General features: G+C 30.0%; 1 protein-coding gene across 3 annotated transcripts; it reads left to right on the top strand.

Annotated features, from left to right (window-relative positions):
* Positions 1-1,801: 1,801 nt before the first annotated feature.
* Positions 1,802-11,944, top strand: LOC130891648 (facilitated trehalose transporter Tret1-like). Of its 3 annotated transcripts, XM_057796498.1 has the most exons (4): positions 1,802-2,123; positions 9,139-9,418; positions 10,125-10,270; positions 11,102-11,944. In XM_057796498.1, the coding sequence occupies exons 1-4, from the start codon at positions 2,048-2,050 to the stop codon at positions 11,176-11,178; spliced, it is 579 nt and encodes a 192-aa protein (XP_057652481.1). In that variant the 5' UTR covers positions 1,802-2,047; the 3' UTR covers positions 11,179-11,944. The 3 variants fall into 3 exon arrangements, with proteins under 3 accessions (XP_057652481.1, XP_057652478.1, XP_057652480.1); XM_057796495.1 differs by having other exon boundaries at positions 10,125-11,944; XM_057796497.1 differs by lacking the exon at positions 1,802-2,123 and adding an exon at positions 5,973-6,063 and having other exon boundaries at positions 10,125-11,944.
* Positions 11,945-14,261: the final 2,317 nt, after the last annotated feature.

The following is a 14,261-nucleotide window of genomic DNA, read 5'->3' as shown; positions in this document are numbered from 1 at the left end:
TTATTATGTAAAATATTTTGCCTTTAAGTTGAGTATAATAATCTTGATACGCAATTAGAATTTGAGCATTATCAGTTTTTGCTTTAATTACGAACCAATATCAGAATACACATCTGTCATATTACTCCGATATATCCAATTGTAGCGATTAACTACCATTTAACATAAACTTTACACTATCTTACTCGTGAAATGGGGATCTGTATTCTACTAATTGTATTATGGTTTTACAAAGTTCTATTCTACAGTCATAAGATCATCTCCAGATAACTCTTCTATGAGAATGAAACTCATTCTTCTTGATTTGATCAACGTCCATGAATTTTCATGATAAGTTATGATATACGGTTCTACTGCTTTGAAAAGTTACACAACTCTCTATTTTGGTAATTTAATTTCGATTTGGATTGGTAAATAAGTGTGTAATTTCTTGGACGGGCTTCTCAACATTATTTTCAGCCGTTCAAATATTAATATTTTCGAAGAACCTCTATAGTTAAACAGCCAGAGACTGTCTTTATATATCTTGAACAGAAACTAGAAGCTTCCGATAATACATATAATAAATTGGACAGTTCTTCGCTAAGATATCCAATATCAATCAATTAAGTTTCCTTAAGAGCAATATGCGGCAACGCTGTACGAGCCAGGAGACGAATCTAAAGTTTGTAGTTTGTGAAGGTATACAAATAGCTATTCAATAATGACACTATTCATTCAGCTATTTGATAATTAGACCACTTATTCAGAGATGAGATTAACGACTACTAAATTCACCGTTTTGGTAAAAAAAGAAAAAGAGAATAATTTTTTTGTAGCGGATTCGAACCCGGGCCTTGCAATTGGAAGGCACGGAGCATCTACAATGAGTCATCATTTAAAAAAGGAAGTACGTTTTGAAACAAAATAAATTTGACTGAAATCTGTCAAAATTATTGTTTATGTGCGTAGATTTCTGTGTTTAAGATATTTTGTGTTGAATTTTGTTATAAAAAATCAACTAAAAATGGATATAAAACTTATCTTTAGCCTCACCAGGAATTGGAGAAAGGGCTGAAGTTGCCTTATTAAATTTATCGTCGAAAAATTCTAGGAAAGTATATAATATGGCCTATGAACTTGCATCAGGAAAATAAAACTTCTGAATCGACTTTATTAGTATACTTCACTGAATTATCCGCAAAATAAAAAATGTTCAATACTATGAACCTATTATTGCTTTACAGCTTAAAAAAAGTGGAATATATTAATAACTTTTTAAATGAATTAACTAATGATAGGTACTTAGCAACAAAGGTAAGAATCCGAGTAATTCTTTCAAATATAAGGGGAGATAGGGGCATGTAGAAATAATGAGTATCAAAAAAATATTTAGTAGTCATGGATAAAGTATAGTATTCTACTCGTGTATAATAAGTTATTTGTCACTCAGTGATTTATTCCACTAGCTATCGCTCGTGGCAATAAACTTCACTTCGTGAATAATAAGCTTCATTATACACTCGTTGATAATATATTATTCAATAGTTTTTTTGGAAACCTATCAGGAATATTAGCAGGTTACTTTATATTAGGAAAACACTCAATAGAAGAAATTTGTAGTCTTTTTTATATGGTCTGTTCAAATAAGACCCAAATTGTTTGAAACAGATAAACTATAAGATAAACTCGTACACTAACTCTTCATTTTATATCTTAATATTGCCCCCAATGTTTCTTCCATAAAAAAGACGTTTCTTGATAATAGCATTATAAGTAACTAACAAAAATGAAAAATGATAAGTTTATCCGCAAGTGGAGATGTCGTTATATCGATATACTGTCCGCAAATATATTGACTAATTTATTACATGAACGAGTAAATTTAAAAAACTCAAGAATAATCTACAACATTGTTTGCAATTACTTACGGTTTTGATAAATCTGTCTATACAGTTTGTTGACATTGTGACTTCGAATTAAGCCCGTAATATTGTCAATGTCCTAATGTAATCAGTTTTTAATAGTGATCAAGTGATATTTGAAAAAGGTTTTTGTTAGTGTCAATATGATTTTTGATACTACAAATGTTGATCTACATGATGCACGACAATACTCTAAACAAGTGTTGGCAGCATTTTCAGGTAACATTTTCAATTGTTTCATTTTAGAAAATTTTCTGATTAAAGCAATAAACTAAACTTTCATTAAAAAAATTGAGAAGAAAACACGAAGGTGTTTTTTTAAAAAGGGGGGTTGAAAGAATAGAACTGAGGATATAAATTTATTTGGGATACTACCAGAACAAACCCATAAAAGATTAATTTCTTTATATAGTTTTATTGAATTTATATTTTGAATATATAAATAAAATTATTGACGAGAAAGTTAATGTCATTAGATTAAAAGCAGGTGGTGCTTAGTTGAATTTTTAAAACCAATTTTCCTTTTCGATAAAACTGGTAATAAATTATAACGATTAATAATGAAGACCCCACGCTTTTGGAACATTGAAACTAATTTCGCAAGTTTTTTCCGGTGTTTTTCAAACTATAATACATTTCTAGTGATACGTACCTTAAAAGAATCCTATACAAGTATACAATGCAAATAGATCAAGAATTTTTTCCAATATGATACAATGGATTTATCTACCAATAATTGTACACCTGGATGTGTGATCAGTGAAGACTTTTTAACCATATTATCATGTACAAACTTACGGACCCAACATTTTTTCATGCAAAACATTAATTCACATGTACATGATTTGATTTATACTTAAAATCTAAAATTTTTGTTCAAAAACCGTTATTGCTTCTTGACAAACTTTCCGTCTGAATAAACATTAACATGCGTTACTGTGATGTACCTTCCATCAAATTGCATTGCAATAACTCAACCAATGGATCAGCTAATTATTTATTTTGCCAAGCAAAAGTCCTATCCGACCTTTTTATAGAAAGGGCCAAAAAAAATCAAATTGAAATATTCGACTTTCAATTTATGTCTTTTTGGAATGCACGACTTTTATCTACTATTATATAGTCACGTCAAAAAGTCAGACTAGATATAACCACATACAACACCGATATTAGATTCAATGCATCTTCGGAAATAATTTACAAGGTTGATGCCAAAACAAAGAAAACTTCGAAAGATTTGGAGGAATTTAGTGTCAAGGATTAAGAGTGGAAAAGAATGAAGGAAGGGTGAAGAGATATTTTAGAATCACTGGATGTGACTAACACATTATACCACTTTTTGTGGAAACAAACATTTTTGGCTTCAATAACTTGAAATAAAAAAATAATGAAAATTTGAATTATTTATAAATTTAATAATAGTTTTTGAATAATGATGATCTTTTGTGAAATCCTTATATCTATTTTTAGTACAAAATAAACTTTTTGTGAATATAATCAACATAAATAAGTTTATATTTTGCTCTTGTAAGTTCCAAAACATCTATATTTAATATATATATATATATATATATATATATATATATATATATATATATATATAATAGGTACATAATTATGTAGTATGACTCGTAATTCAAATCGATTTTTGATTTGTAATTTATTATATTTTCAAGAGAATCTTAGGCAGTCCTAGACAATCCGACAATCGATAATCCAAGATCGTCATGTAAAATGTTTGTCCGATTATCACGGATCCATTGTTTTACGAGTCCAATAATTTGACATCTTCAAATATTTCTAAGCGTAGTTTATGTTCATAAATATTTCTCTTCTTCATCGAGAGAATCATTGTTTTGTATGATTTTTATTAAATCAATATCAATTGATTTAATATATTATATACTATTATTATTTCTCCTATTCACTGGGAGATATTTCAATTACAGTAATTTATATTTTTTATTGTTTTTATCATTTTTTAGTCAAATGCAGTTGATAGTCAATAAAATAATTTTAAATAAATTTGATTTTCAGAATGTCTACCAAATATAATAAAATTATCTTTCTGTGTCAATATTTATCCAAAATAAATATTATGTATCAAATATGTAAGAGGCGAAAATTAATTTTGAATTGAGGACAATATAATCCAATTAAGGTTTCAAAGCAATATTTTGCTCTTTAAATTAGTTTTAATCATTGTTCATATTACATAGTTACCCTTTATGGAAGTCATATTCTCCCTAAACTAACACATCAAGTATGCAATTACATACAACTTCATTGCGCATTCTGTAAAAACATTATCAGTCTGCTTCATTATTAACGTCTACCGAACTCAATATAGATCACCTAAATCCATACCAATGTTATGAAAGTAAAAACACTGATAAACTCTATTTTTTGCATAAACTGAATGTGTATATACACTTTTGTGTTTAAACTCAAATGAACAATTGTGTGGAAAAATTTCATTATATACTATATTGATTATTGTGAAAAATGCTTTTGTTGTCAAAACAGAATTAAATGAATTTGGTGAAAAAGAAAGATATTTGTGCGAGAAATATTAATTCGCACACGAAAATTATTTAAACCGCTTATTTTAATTAAGTATTCTGGCTAACGTGAGCCTTTTTAATGAAAATAGAATATTAGGAACAGCAAAAACATCCATTTTAAGTGGGTGACTGAAGTTTTTAAAGGATTTCAGGTGTTCATGTTCGAAATTGTAATCAATATTCTATTGGGGATTCAATCACAAACAAACAAACGACGAAACAAAATGAACCAAAATATGTAATAAATGAAATCTGCAGACAATAGAACTTTTAGTCCTCGTATATCAAAAAACTCCTCTTAATACATTTTATATATATACGAGCTTTGCTACTCAAGTTTTGAAATAGATAAATAAATACAAATAAAGAAAGAGAAACAAAGACACATAACGAAAAACAGAAAAATAAAGACGAATAAAGACAAATAAAGACAAATAAAGACAAATAAACACAAATAAACACAAATAAAGACAAATAAAGACAAATAAAGACAAATAAAGACAAATAAAGACAAATAAAGACAAATAAAGACAAATAAAGACAAATAAAGACAAATAAAGACAAATAAAGACAAATAAAGACAAATAAAGACAAATAAAGACAAATAAAGACAAATAAAGACAAATCAAGACAAATCAAGACAAATAAAGATAAATAAAGACAAATAAAGACAAATAAAGACAAATAAAGACAAATAAAGACAAATAAAGACAAATAAAGACAAATAAAGACAAATAAAGACAAATAAAGACAAATCAAGACAAATAAAGATAAATAAAGACAAATATTTATAATTAAATATGTTTTTTGGAGAGATTGTCAATCTCTGTATGCAGTATCCAACGCGAATAAATATTCGTGCGATATTGAATATATTCCTAAGTATGCTTCAATCTCACGGTATGTCACATGATGATCTTGCAATATCAGTTCACGCACAGCATCGATGTGTTCTGATACAACAGCCGATTCTGGAAGATCTTCACGAAATTCATTCTATAGCGAATTGCGGGCATGATTTAATTCGGAAAATCAGCGACATACGGTGGCTCGCGATGATGCTTCATCACCAAAAGTCGAAGAGAGTTTGTCAGCAGTTGGCTTAATTCCGGTTACCGCCATGTTATTTTCCAATAGCTATATGATCTTCTATATTATAATTTTATGCTGAAAAAATAACAAACTAACTTTTCGGAGCTCTTCTCTTATTTTGCCTTGTTAAGAATAAAATGAACTTTATCGGTTAAAAATGTGTTTCGCTGGAAACAAAAACAATTAGGGAGATAAAAAATTCAACTTCTAAGTACACCACTTATCAGTAGATAAGTACACCTAACCTAACCTAACCTAAACTAACACTACCTACTATGGAAATATATAATTATTATATATCCTAAGAGAATTGTTGCTAATACAATGAGAATCTGAATTATTTTGGAGAGACTAAGAGAATAACTGTTAACCATTTATTTAATTAAGAAGCGCACAAAATGATGAGGGTGGTGGAATATTGTGCCTCACGGTTCTGCTGTGATTATGTGGTTTGACAGTGTGAGCTGGGACGTCTGAAAGATCCACATTTAACACCGCAGCAAGTATGTGTGTACATTTTGAATACCTATGTTTTGTAATGTCAATTATGTTTAGAACGTGAACAGCATTAAAAACAATCGTGTTTTCGCGTTAATTAATTAACATAAGCCTCTAGAAATGGTCAACAAACTCGAACGTTATCTTGAACTATTGCATATCGAATAAATTTTTATATTTAAAACGATATCTAATCCACAATACTCTCATTTTTTATTTTGATTAAATATAAAGTTCAAAAGGTTTCCAAGATAGTGTTCATTGAATTTCATAATTATTTTGACATAAAATTGAGTGTTTCCGTCTTTAAACAAAAGTATCGGATTTTTTTAATGATCGTCTCAAGAATTGATTATTCCGATTTTGGTACGATGAGGAATTTGATTATATTTATTTTGTATATAATATGTACATGGTAGTCCACAATTATATAGATCATTTTCTATAACTGATAGTACTTCATTACATACACTATACTGAATAACAATGTACAATTCTTCCAAGAGGTGGATACTCATTCTTGATTATGGAGCTCATAATTCGAGAATGATTTAAATATATTCAATTTATCAAATTTATATCACTAACTGCCCTAAACCATACAAATATAGTACTTTTATTAAATGAAAGAAATGGATTAGACATTCAATAAAAAAGAAAATTTGATGTGGGATAATATTATTTTTGCTATTAATTGTATGATAATAATTAATGAAGTTTTCTATTTATTTGTATAAATATGTTCTTAACACTTTGCAGAAATGTAGCGATAACGAAGACATGTGTGATCCAATTTCAAATCAATCGAGATCGGTAATATTAGTACTTTTTTGCTAATAAAAGTCTCAAAAAAAATTTCTGCACAATTGATTTTCGCATGAGAAATTTACGTATCCACTGTCAGATATTTTCTCTGTATTTATATGAGTGGATAGTGACATGAAATTGATTATCCTATTGTCCTAAAATCGCTTTCAAAATATGTGTTCCTTATTATTCAAATTTTAAAATATTTTCTTACTATGTTTGAGAGGTGTATGTAAAGCGGAACTTTTAGTTCTAGACGTAAATGACAGACATTAATGTACATAATTCTGGATCAACTTACTGCTACGACGTATAAAGTAACACGGAAAAAATAAAATAAAGGATATAAATATCAACCTATAATATTTATTTATGGACAACGAGAAACGCTACCAAAACGGCTACTGGTCAACTGGACAATCCACTCTGCACCTGTAATAAAATTGTGATCAGAAATACTATGAACGGAATAATAAAAACGAAGGCCATTGATAAACAAATAAAAGAATTTGAGTCAACTATTATGACCTAAAATCTATTCAAAATTAATAGACGTGTCAAACGTCCCTTCATCCTGCACTATACGAGGGTCATTGTGTTGAGCTGCCATGAAACTAAAAGATGAGCTACAATACTGAATTTTTGAATATTATCATCTTAAGTAATAAGCTTGAACTTCAATTGAGTTGCTGCAGTCACAGTGACAAAAATTGGTACATACAATTTTCCGTCAAAATATGAATTCAAGCGTTATATTATGACTCCAATGTCGTTTCAAGAGGACAACAAAGTCTTGATTTGTTCCAATATGCATTAAGTGATAAAAGTCCTTCACGAGCAACTATGTTTCGCTGGTATAGCGAATTTACAAGAAGGCGGATATTGCTTGGAGATGAAGCAAGTGCTGGTAGGTCCTGTTCTTCAGTTCTGTTAAAAATATTGAAAGAGTGATCCAATAAGCAAGATGTACCTAGGAAACGATTGATGCAACTCTTGGTGTCGAACCCGAAACAGTAAATTAAAGTTTACATGATTATTTTTATGTGAAAAAAATTGTCACTCGTTGGGTGCTAGATACGTTTAATGATTTCCTAAAGGCAGAATAAGTAATAAATTGTCATTAGATATGATAAACGATGGTGGACATCATATTATTTCTAGAATAGTAACATGTGATGAAACCTTTTTCTTATATTCCACCAGTAGAACCGTGTGTGGATTCACGAAGAATCACTAAGATCAACAATGACCAAACAAAGATCTTCGAAGAAAGTGATGTGAGCAGTACTGGATTAATGAGGACAACTAAGCTTGAAGATCAACTAACAGTTATAGAAAATAGGTGCACCTGCAAGTTTTGAACTAGTCAATATTTGGGGGTTAATATTGCTTCACAATAATGCACACCGTCACACACTGTATAGCAGACAGTTAATTTTTCTCTGAAAGAAATGTGACATTCATCCATCTTATTCTCTTTATTTGGGTATATTCAATTTCTTGTTATCCTGTAACCTAAAGACAAAAACTCATTAATTTACTAAGAGCAATCCAACAGATGACTGGATTCAAGCCCTTAAGTTGTGAAAATTACGGTTATAAAATTTTCACCAATTTTCACCAGATTTTCACCAATACTTTTCTTGAATCTAAAAATAGGTATATCGCGTTACCTTCATATTCAGTTTAAAAGCGCATGGAGAGGAGTAAATTTACAAATGAAAATGGTAAGAGTGAATCAAATATAAGCAAGATAATGTATATACAAAAGAACAATATAGATAGTCTAGACAGGAGAGTACATGAATTCGGTTTAAAGAGAAATGAAGGCAAGAAAAACTACATATCTGTTTTGAGTGACCCTACAAGAAATAGTCCAGAGTATTTATCTCGAGTAGTCGCAAGAACCATTTGATGAAAACAGCTTTCAATCCAACCATTCCAATTTATTCTGGAAAAAAATTGGCTAAGTTTTGCCGTACGTTTCAAGCTCAATGAGTTCCAACTTATTACAGCCAAATTTTATCGCTTATATATAAATTTCTTCTTGATAACGTCTGTTAGATTTTCTAGCCTACATTAAGTGTCCTCATCGGAAAGCATAACCTTAAAAAATAGATTTGGATAAATATTCCAAGGCTCCAGTTGGTTTACCTTTGAACTTTCGGTTATAATATTTATTATTTAAAATAGTTCAGGTATCTTGTAGATATATTATCATAATTTAATATTTGTTAATTAATTAATACAAAAGTTTTTTGATTTCATTTCAGGTACTATACTAGCAATATCCGATGGCATGACATTCGCTTGGACATCTCCAATGACCTTATACTTAATCAGCGAGGAGAGTCATATAAAAACAACAAAGGAAGCAGTGGAATGGCTCGAGACTGCCTTTTTAGTCGGATGTTTAAGTGGGATTCCACTAACCCTATACTCAGTCGATAAATTTGGAAGAAAGAGAAGTCTTGTTTTTGTTTCTTTAATGATGTTATTTGGATGGTTGTTGATAGGCTTCGCCAATCAAATGATATATTTATTTCTAGCGAGGTAACTCGGTTTTTCATGAGAATATGATTTTTTGGGACTACTTACATTGATATAAATAATATAATTTCCAATCTCCAATAATAAGATCCAAACATCATTCATTGGATCTGGGCCAAAAAAGACATAGAATAAATTTTCACAGTGCTCAAGTGAAAATTACAATCTATAGCAATATCTTTCCTGATTTTTGACTAGTACCCACCATCTTTATCTCCATAGAGCTATCGCTCTTTATTCTCTACTATTCATATTCGTTTTTATTGCCTCTCACCATTTTTTTCTCAATGTCCTTCTTTCCCCTCAAAAATAGGTCCGTTGGTATATCTATTGACCGCTATTCTACTTACTTAGCCACTCCATTACCTAGCTTTTTGCTTTCTAATATTTTCTGGCGTGTTTTTCCTCATTTTTTCCGTATTTATCGGAAGCATTCACACTTAACTGTATATTGTAACAATAAATTGAATAAAACCGGTGACAAGGGCACTTCCCATTTGGGTCTTTGTCTAGCTCTGTCAATAATTTTAAAGCCTAATTATATCAACTAGTTTAGGTACAGTTTCCAAATTTATTGCAGTATCATATGGAATCAATTATTTATAACTTGATTTAATTTGTTATTTCAGAATTTCCACATACTTTTTTTAATGATTCCAAAACACGAAAATCAATTATTTCCTCTTTATAATCATGTTGCTTATTTTAGGGTACTTGCCGGAATTGCCAGCAATATGGTTTACGTGGTATGTCCGATGTACATGTCCGAATTATCCGACGAAAATATCAGAGGATTACTTTCAGGAATAATGATGGTCATGGATCATGCAGGATCTCTATTGGTTTATAGTCTGGGTACACGCACGCCTTATTACGTATCTCCTCTGTTAGGTTGTAGTATCGTTATGTTCCAAATTATAATATTCTCTTTTATGCCCGACTCACCTTTCTATTTAGTATCTATCAATCAATTACAGAAGGCGAAGGAAGCTTTAATATATTTCAAACCATACAAGTGTCCCGATAATGAAATAAAAACAATTCAACAGATGCTACATAACGAACAAAGCGAAAGACGTAGTGCTCTAGATATTTTTAGATCGAAAACAAATAGGAAAGTTTTGACGATTATAACGTTTTTGAATCTTTCCCCCCAACTACTCGGTTATAGTGTTATAGTAATGAATCTGCACGTTATTTTGGAAGCAGCTGGTTCTATTTACATAAATTCATATAATACCGGTATAATTAGTGGTGTCATAATGTTAGTAGCGACAATAATTTGCTCTGTATCGGTGGATAAATTCGGAAGAAGGATCTTGATAATGGTGTCCTCTATAATATCAGGACTTTGCGTTTTAGCTTTGGCTGTTTATTTCAATTTCAAATTTGCCGATTTCAATACTGAAGCAATCAGTTGGATTCCCATAGTATCTGTCATAATTTTTTGTTTATTCTTCAAAATCGGAATAGGGATCATTCCAATGATAGTTAACGCTGAAATAGCACCGAGTAGCATTCGAGCTGTTTCTGTTACTTACGGTGATGGGTTGAAGATCTTTGGGAGCATAATTTCAATTCAAATCTATCAGTTTGTTACTAAAGCAGCAGGGTTGTTTGTACCGTTCTATATTTATTCTTGTTGGGCTTTTATTTTGGCTTTGTACACATTCCTTTATATTCCAGAAACCAAGGGACACTCGTTGGAAGAAATACAAAGAATTTTGCATAACGACGGAAATAATCAGCAGATTCAGGAGTAACATAACTAAATTTTAATGTTTTTATTGTAAATGTATAATTTGGGAATTAATATACGAGGTGTGATCAAATGCAGTGACTGCATTTTTATAACAGCAATCACTTATATTGACACCTATTTCAACTAGTGGACCCATTTATTGAGACAAGAAGTCATCACAAGATCCGTTCTAGCTTGTTAGTTTGTTACTATAGCCGTTTTAGTAAATTCCTTCTGTTGTGAAACATTGATGTCGAAGGATGCTGATTCCATTGCCAAAATTATCATTAGAAATAAAAGTAAGGTGCAGCAATCCAGTTCTCTGTTATTATCTTGTTCTAAAGGGACTCTATAATCAAAGTTGAACATAAAAGTTATGATCATTGTTTACTTTAATTGTGCGCTTCAAGAGGAACAACTATGAACCTTTAAGTACACACCATGCGATTAAAAACCCCTGAAAAATTGAAGAAAACGTTTATCATAACAACGTGCCATGTCACAAGCTATTTTTGTCTCGACAGTTTTTGGCTGACTAAAAGTCTTCCACATTAATCGACATTTAGCACCAAGTGATTGCTGGCCATTACTGAATAAGAAAATTATACAAAATAAACGTTTGTCTCCATTGCTGATATTTAAAAAGCTACGATTGCATTTTAAATTGGGTGTGCTACCCAAGGAGATTGATTCAAGTTTCATGTTAATGTTCTATTTTTTTCTAATGAAATAATTTATCGTATTATTTATCACATCTCGTATAAGAGGATAATATAGTTTAAATACCATATTGATGATATTTTATTGTTTGCAATTTACATAGATCAATCCCACATTCATTAGACTGGTTTCCTATGATTTAAACCACCATGGTTGACTTTATCATTGCCGTACTCCATGCTGCAATTGCATTTTTGATAGTTTTGTCTATCTATATCTAATGAATTGCTCTAGTGAGTCGAAGCTTCCTGTATCATCAGTTATGTACTTTGAATAAAAATCAACAGAAACATATTTCTGTTAATTTATTAAGTATCAAATATATTGTTATTTTGAAAATACGATTTCTTGTTGAAGATATGATTTCTCGATAATTATTAAGAAATCGAAGTATTTACATTATTTGCTTACAGAAATAAGATTTAATAATGTAAAAGTCGCAATTGTTAGAAATAATTTTTTGTAATAAATATGGTTTCATTAAAGGAGCTCTTTCATAGGTTTCATTGCATGAATGTAGCACAATTCAGAATAAAATCGACTATTATATATATTTAGTAACTAAGTAAATTATGAATATTAACTTAAAACTGGAGTAAAGCTTGCTATATCCACAACAATAATTATTTAATAATAATATTTTTCCATACATAATTCAAATTATATAATCTCTGTTTCTATGATGTATATTATTATGTAGGGTTATCATGAAGTGATGCACAATATCCATAATACGTACAATGTTCAGTTTTTAAAAAAATCAGAAAAACATCAGGCAGTTTATCAATATTCTTAGGAATAAGAGGCTAGATTTTTTTACATTATTTAATAAAGCTTGTTTTTCTGCTTTATAAAAAATAATCGAATCACAGAAGAAAAGAAACTAGTAAATTGGTAAAAATCTAAATTACATTAATTTTAGTATTAATTTTTAATTAACTGAACAATTTCTTAACCTAAAACAAAAACTGCTCGAAGTGTTGACTGTTGCCAAAACGATGGTAACTTACAGAGTTTTAGATCATATAAGGAATTATACGGGTCATTTCATGTTCAATTATTCTAGGAAGTCTTCTAAATTATCTCTCAGCCAACTTTTTAAATGTCCTTAAAGAAAACTCAAAGGCGGTAAGATCAGGTGACTGATTGATGTACGTCTTCAATTCCACATTCCTCCAAAATTTTTATCAAGGAATCTCCGAACAGTATGACCACAATATGGTGGCATATAATTTTATGAAAACAATGCTGGGGTCCCAGTTTTCCCTATTATTTGGATTCGTAATCTTTCTTTGGTGAACTCCTACCGAAACATCAGTTTACTGGAGACACGCGCTGGGTGTGTTTTGTCTGATTATAGTGGAGATTTCCTTGAGTGACAATCTTGTCGATTTATTGTTGTGAAAATTTGAATTTTCATCACAAAATTTTACAAATTCTCAGACATCTATCCGGATCATCTCCTGAGACTTCGTGAATAAGTTGAACTTTGTTTGAGTGCAGGTTTTCTTCCCTTTTTTTTCATCACAAACGACTATCTAATATTGTACTGTAATAAAATTTCTCTTGTAGTTGCATGAGGATTGTCTTCTAATCACGGCAAATTATATAACTCTGCATTGTCACTTATTTCTAATCTTCCATATTTTGGAGCATACCGTACGCTTTCCTTTTCATAAAATTTTTCAACAATACTGCTTACTGTACTTGTAGCATTTCGTTAAATAAAGCACATGCTTCTTTATGACTATCAAGTCTATCGCCGTAACCTATTCATTAGAATTTCTAATATTCCTTTTTTGATTAGAGGCACCATAATAATAAAATTGGTACGACTTTACTGGTATGACTTTAGTTGTGAAATGACATACAATATTGTTTTTCCAAAACAATTGAAATAGTTGATGAAAACAGATGTTCTTAGGTACTAGGTAACCTCAAAGTTATAGTTTCTTAAATTTTTTTGTTTTCCTATATAAATTCAAATTCACGTCTATTTTTTTTTATCGATTTTTTCAGTTATTTCTTGTGTAACGTATTTTTGCATTTATTTAGAAGAATGTTGTACGTTTCATGAATTTACTTTATCATAACTCTTATGTAACTTATGTAACAATTACTTTGTTCCTCACCCTTGATCACTTTATATTCATCAAATGTTTACAAACTGTTATTGTTTATTGAGCACTTTGTGCTTTCGCACTATTGTTCAATATTGCTCAATATTTTTATATTGTCACTTAAGTAATGTTTCGTAGTAATAACGATATAATAAATTCTTATGATTTCTTTTAGTTCTTTCTAAAATTTTTTTGATCTCAGAATTGATGTTATGTTATTTAAATCTTGTCTTATTTTCCCTTCTCGAGTCCCCAGGCATGAAAT

The sequence above is a fragment of the Diorhabda carinulata genome, chromosome 3, assembly GCF_026250575.1.
Source record: "Diorhabda carinulata isolate Delta chromosome 3, icDioCari1.1, whole genome shotgun sequence".
Classification (NCBI taxonomy): Eukaryota; Metazoa; Arthropoda; class Insecta; order Coleoptera; family Chrysomelidae; genus Diorhabda; species Diorhabda carinulata.
Note: the sequence above shows the minus strand (reverse complement) of the source record. Positions and strands in the feature narration are given on the sequence as shown.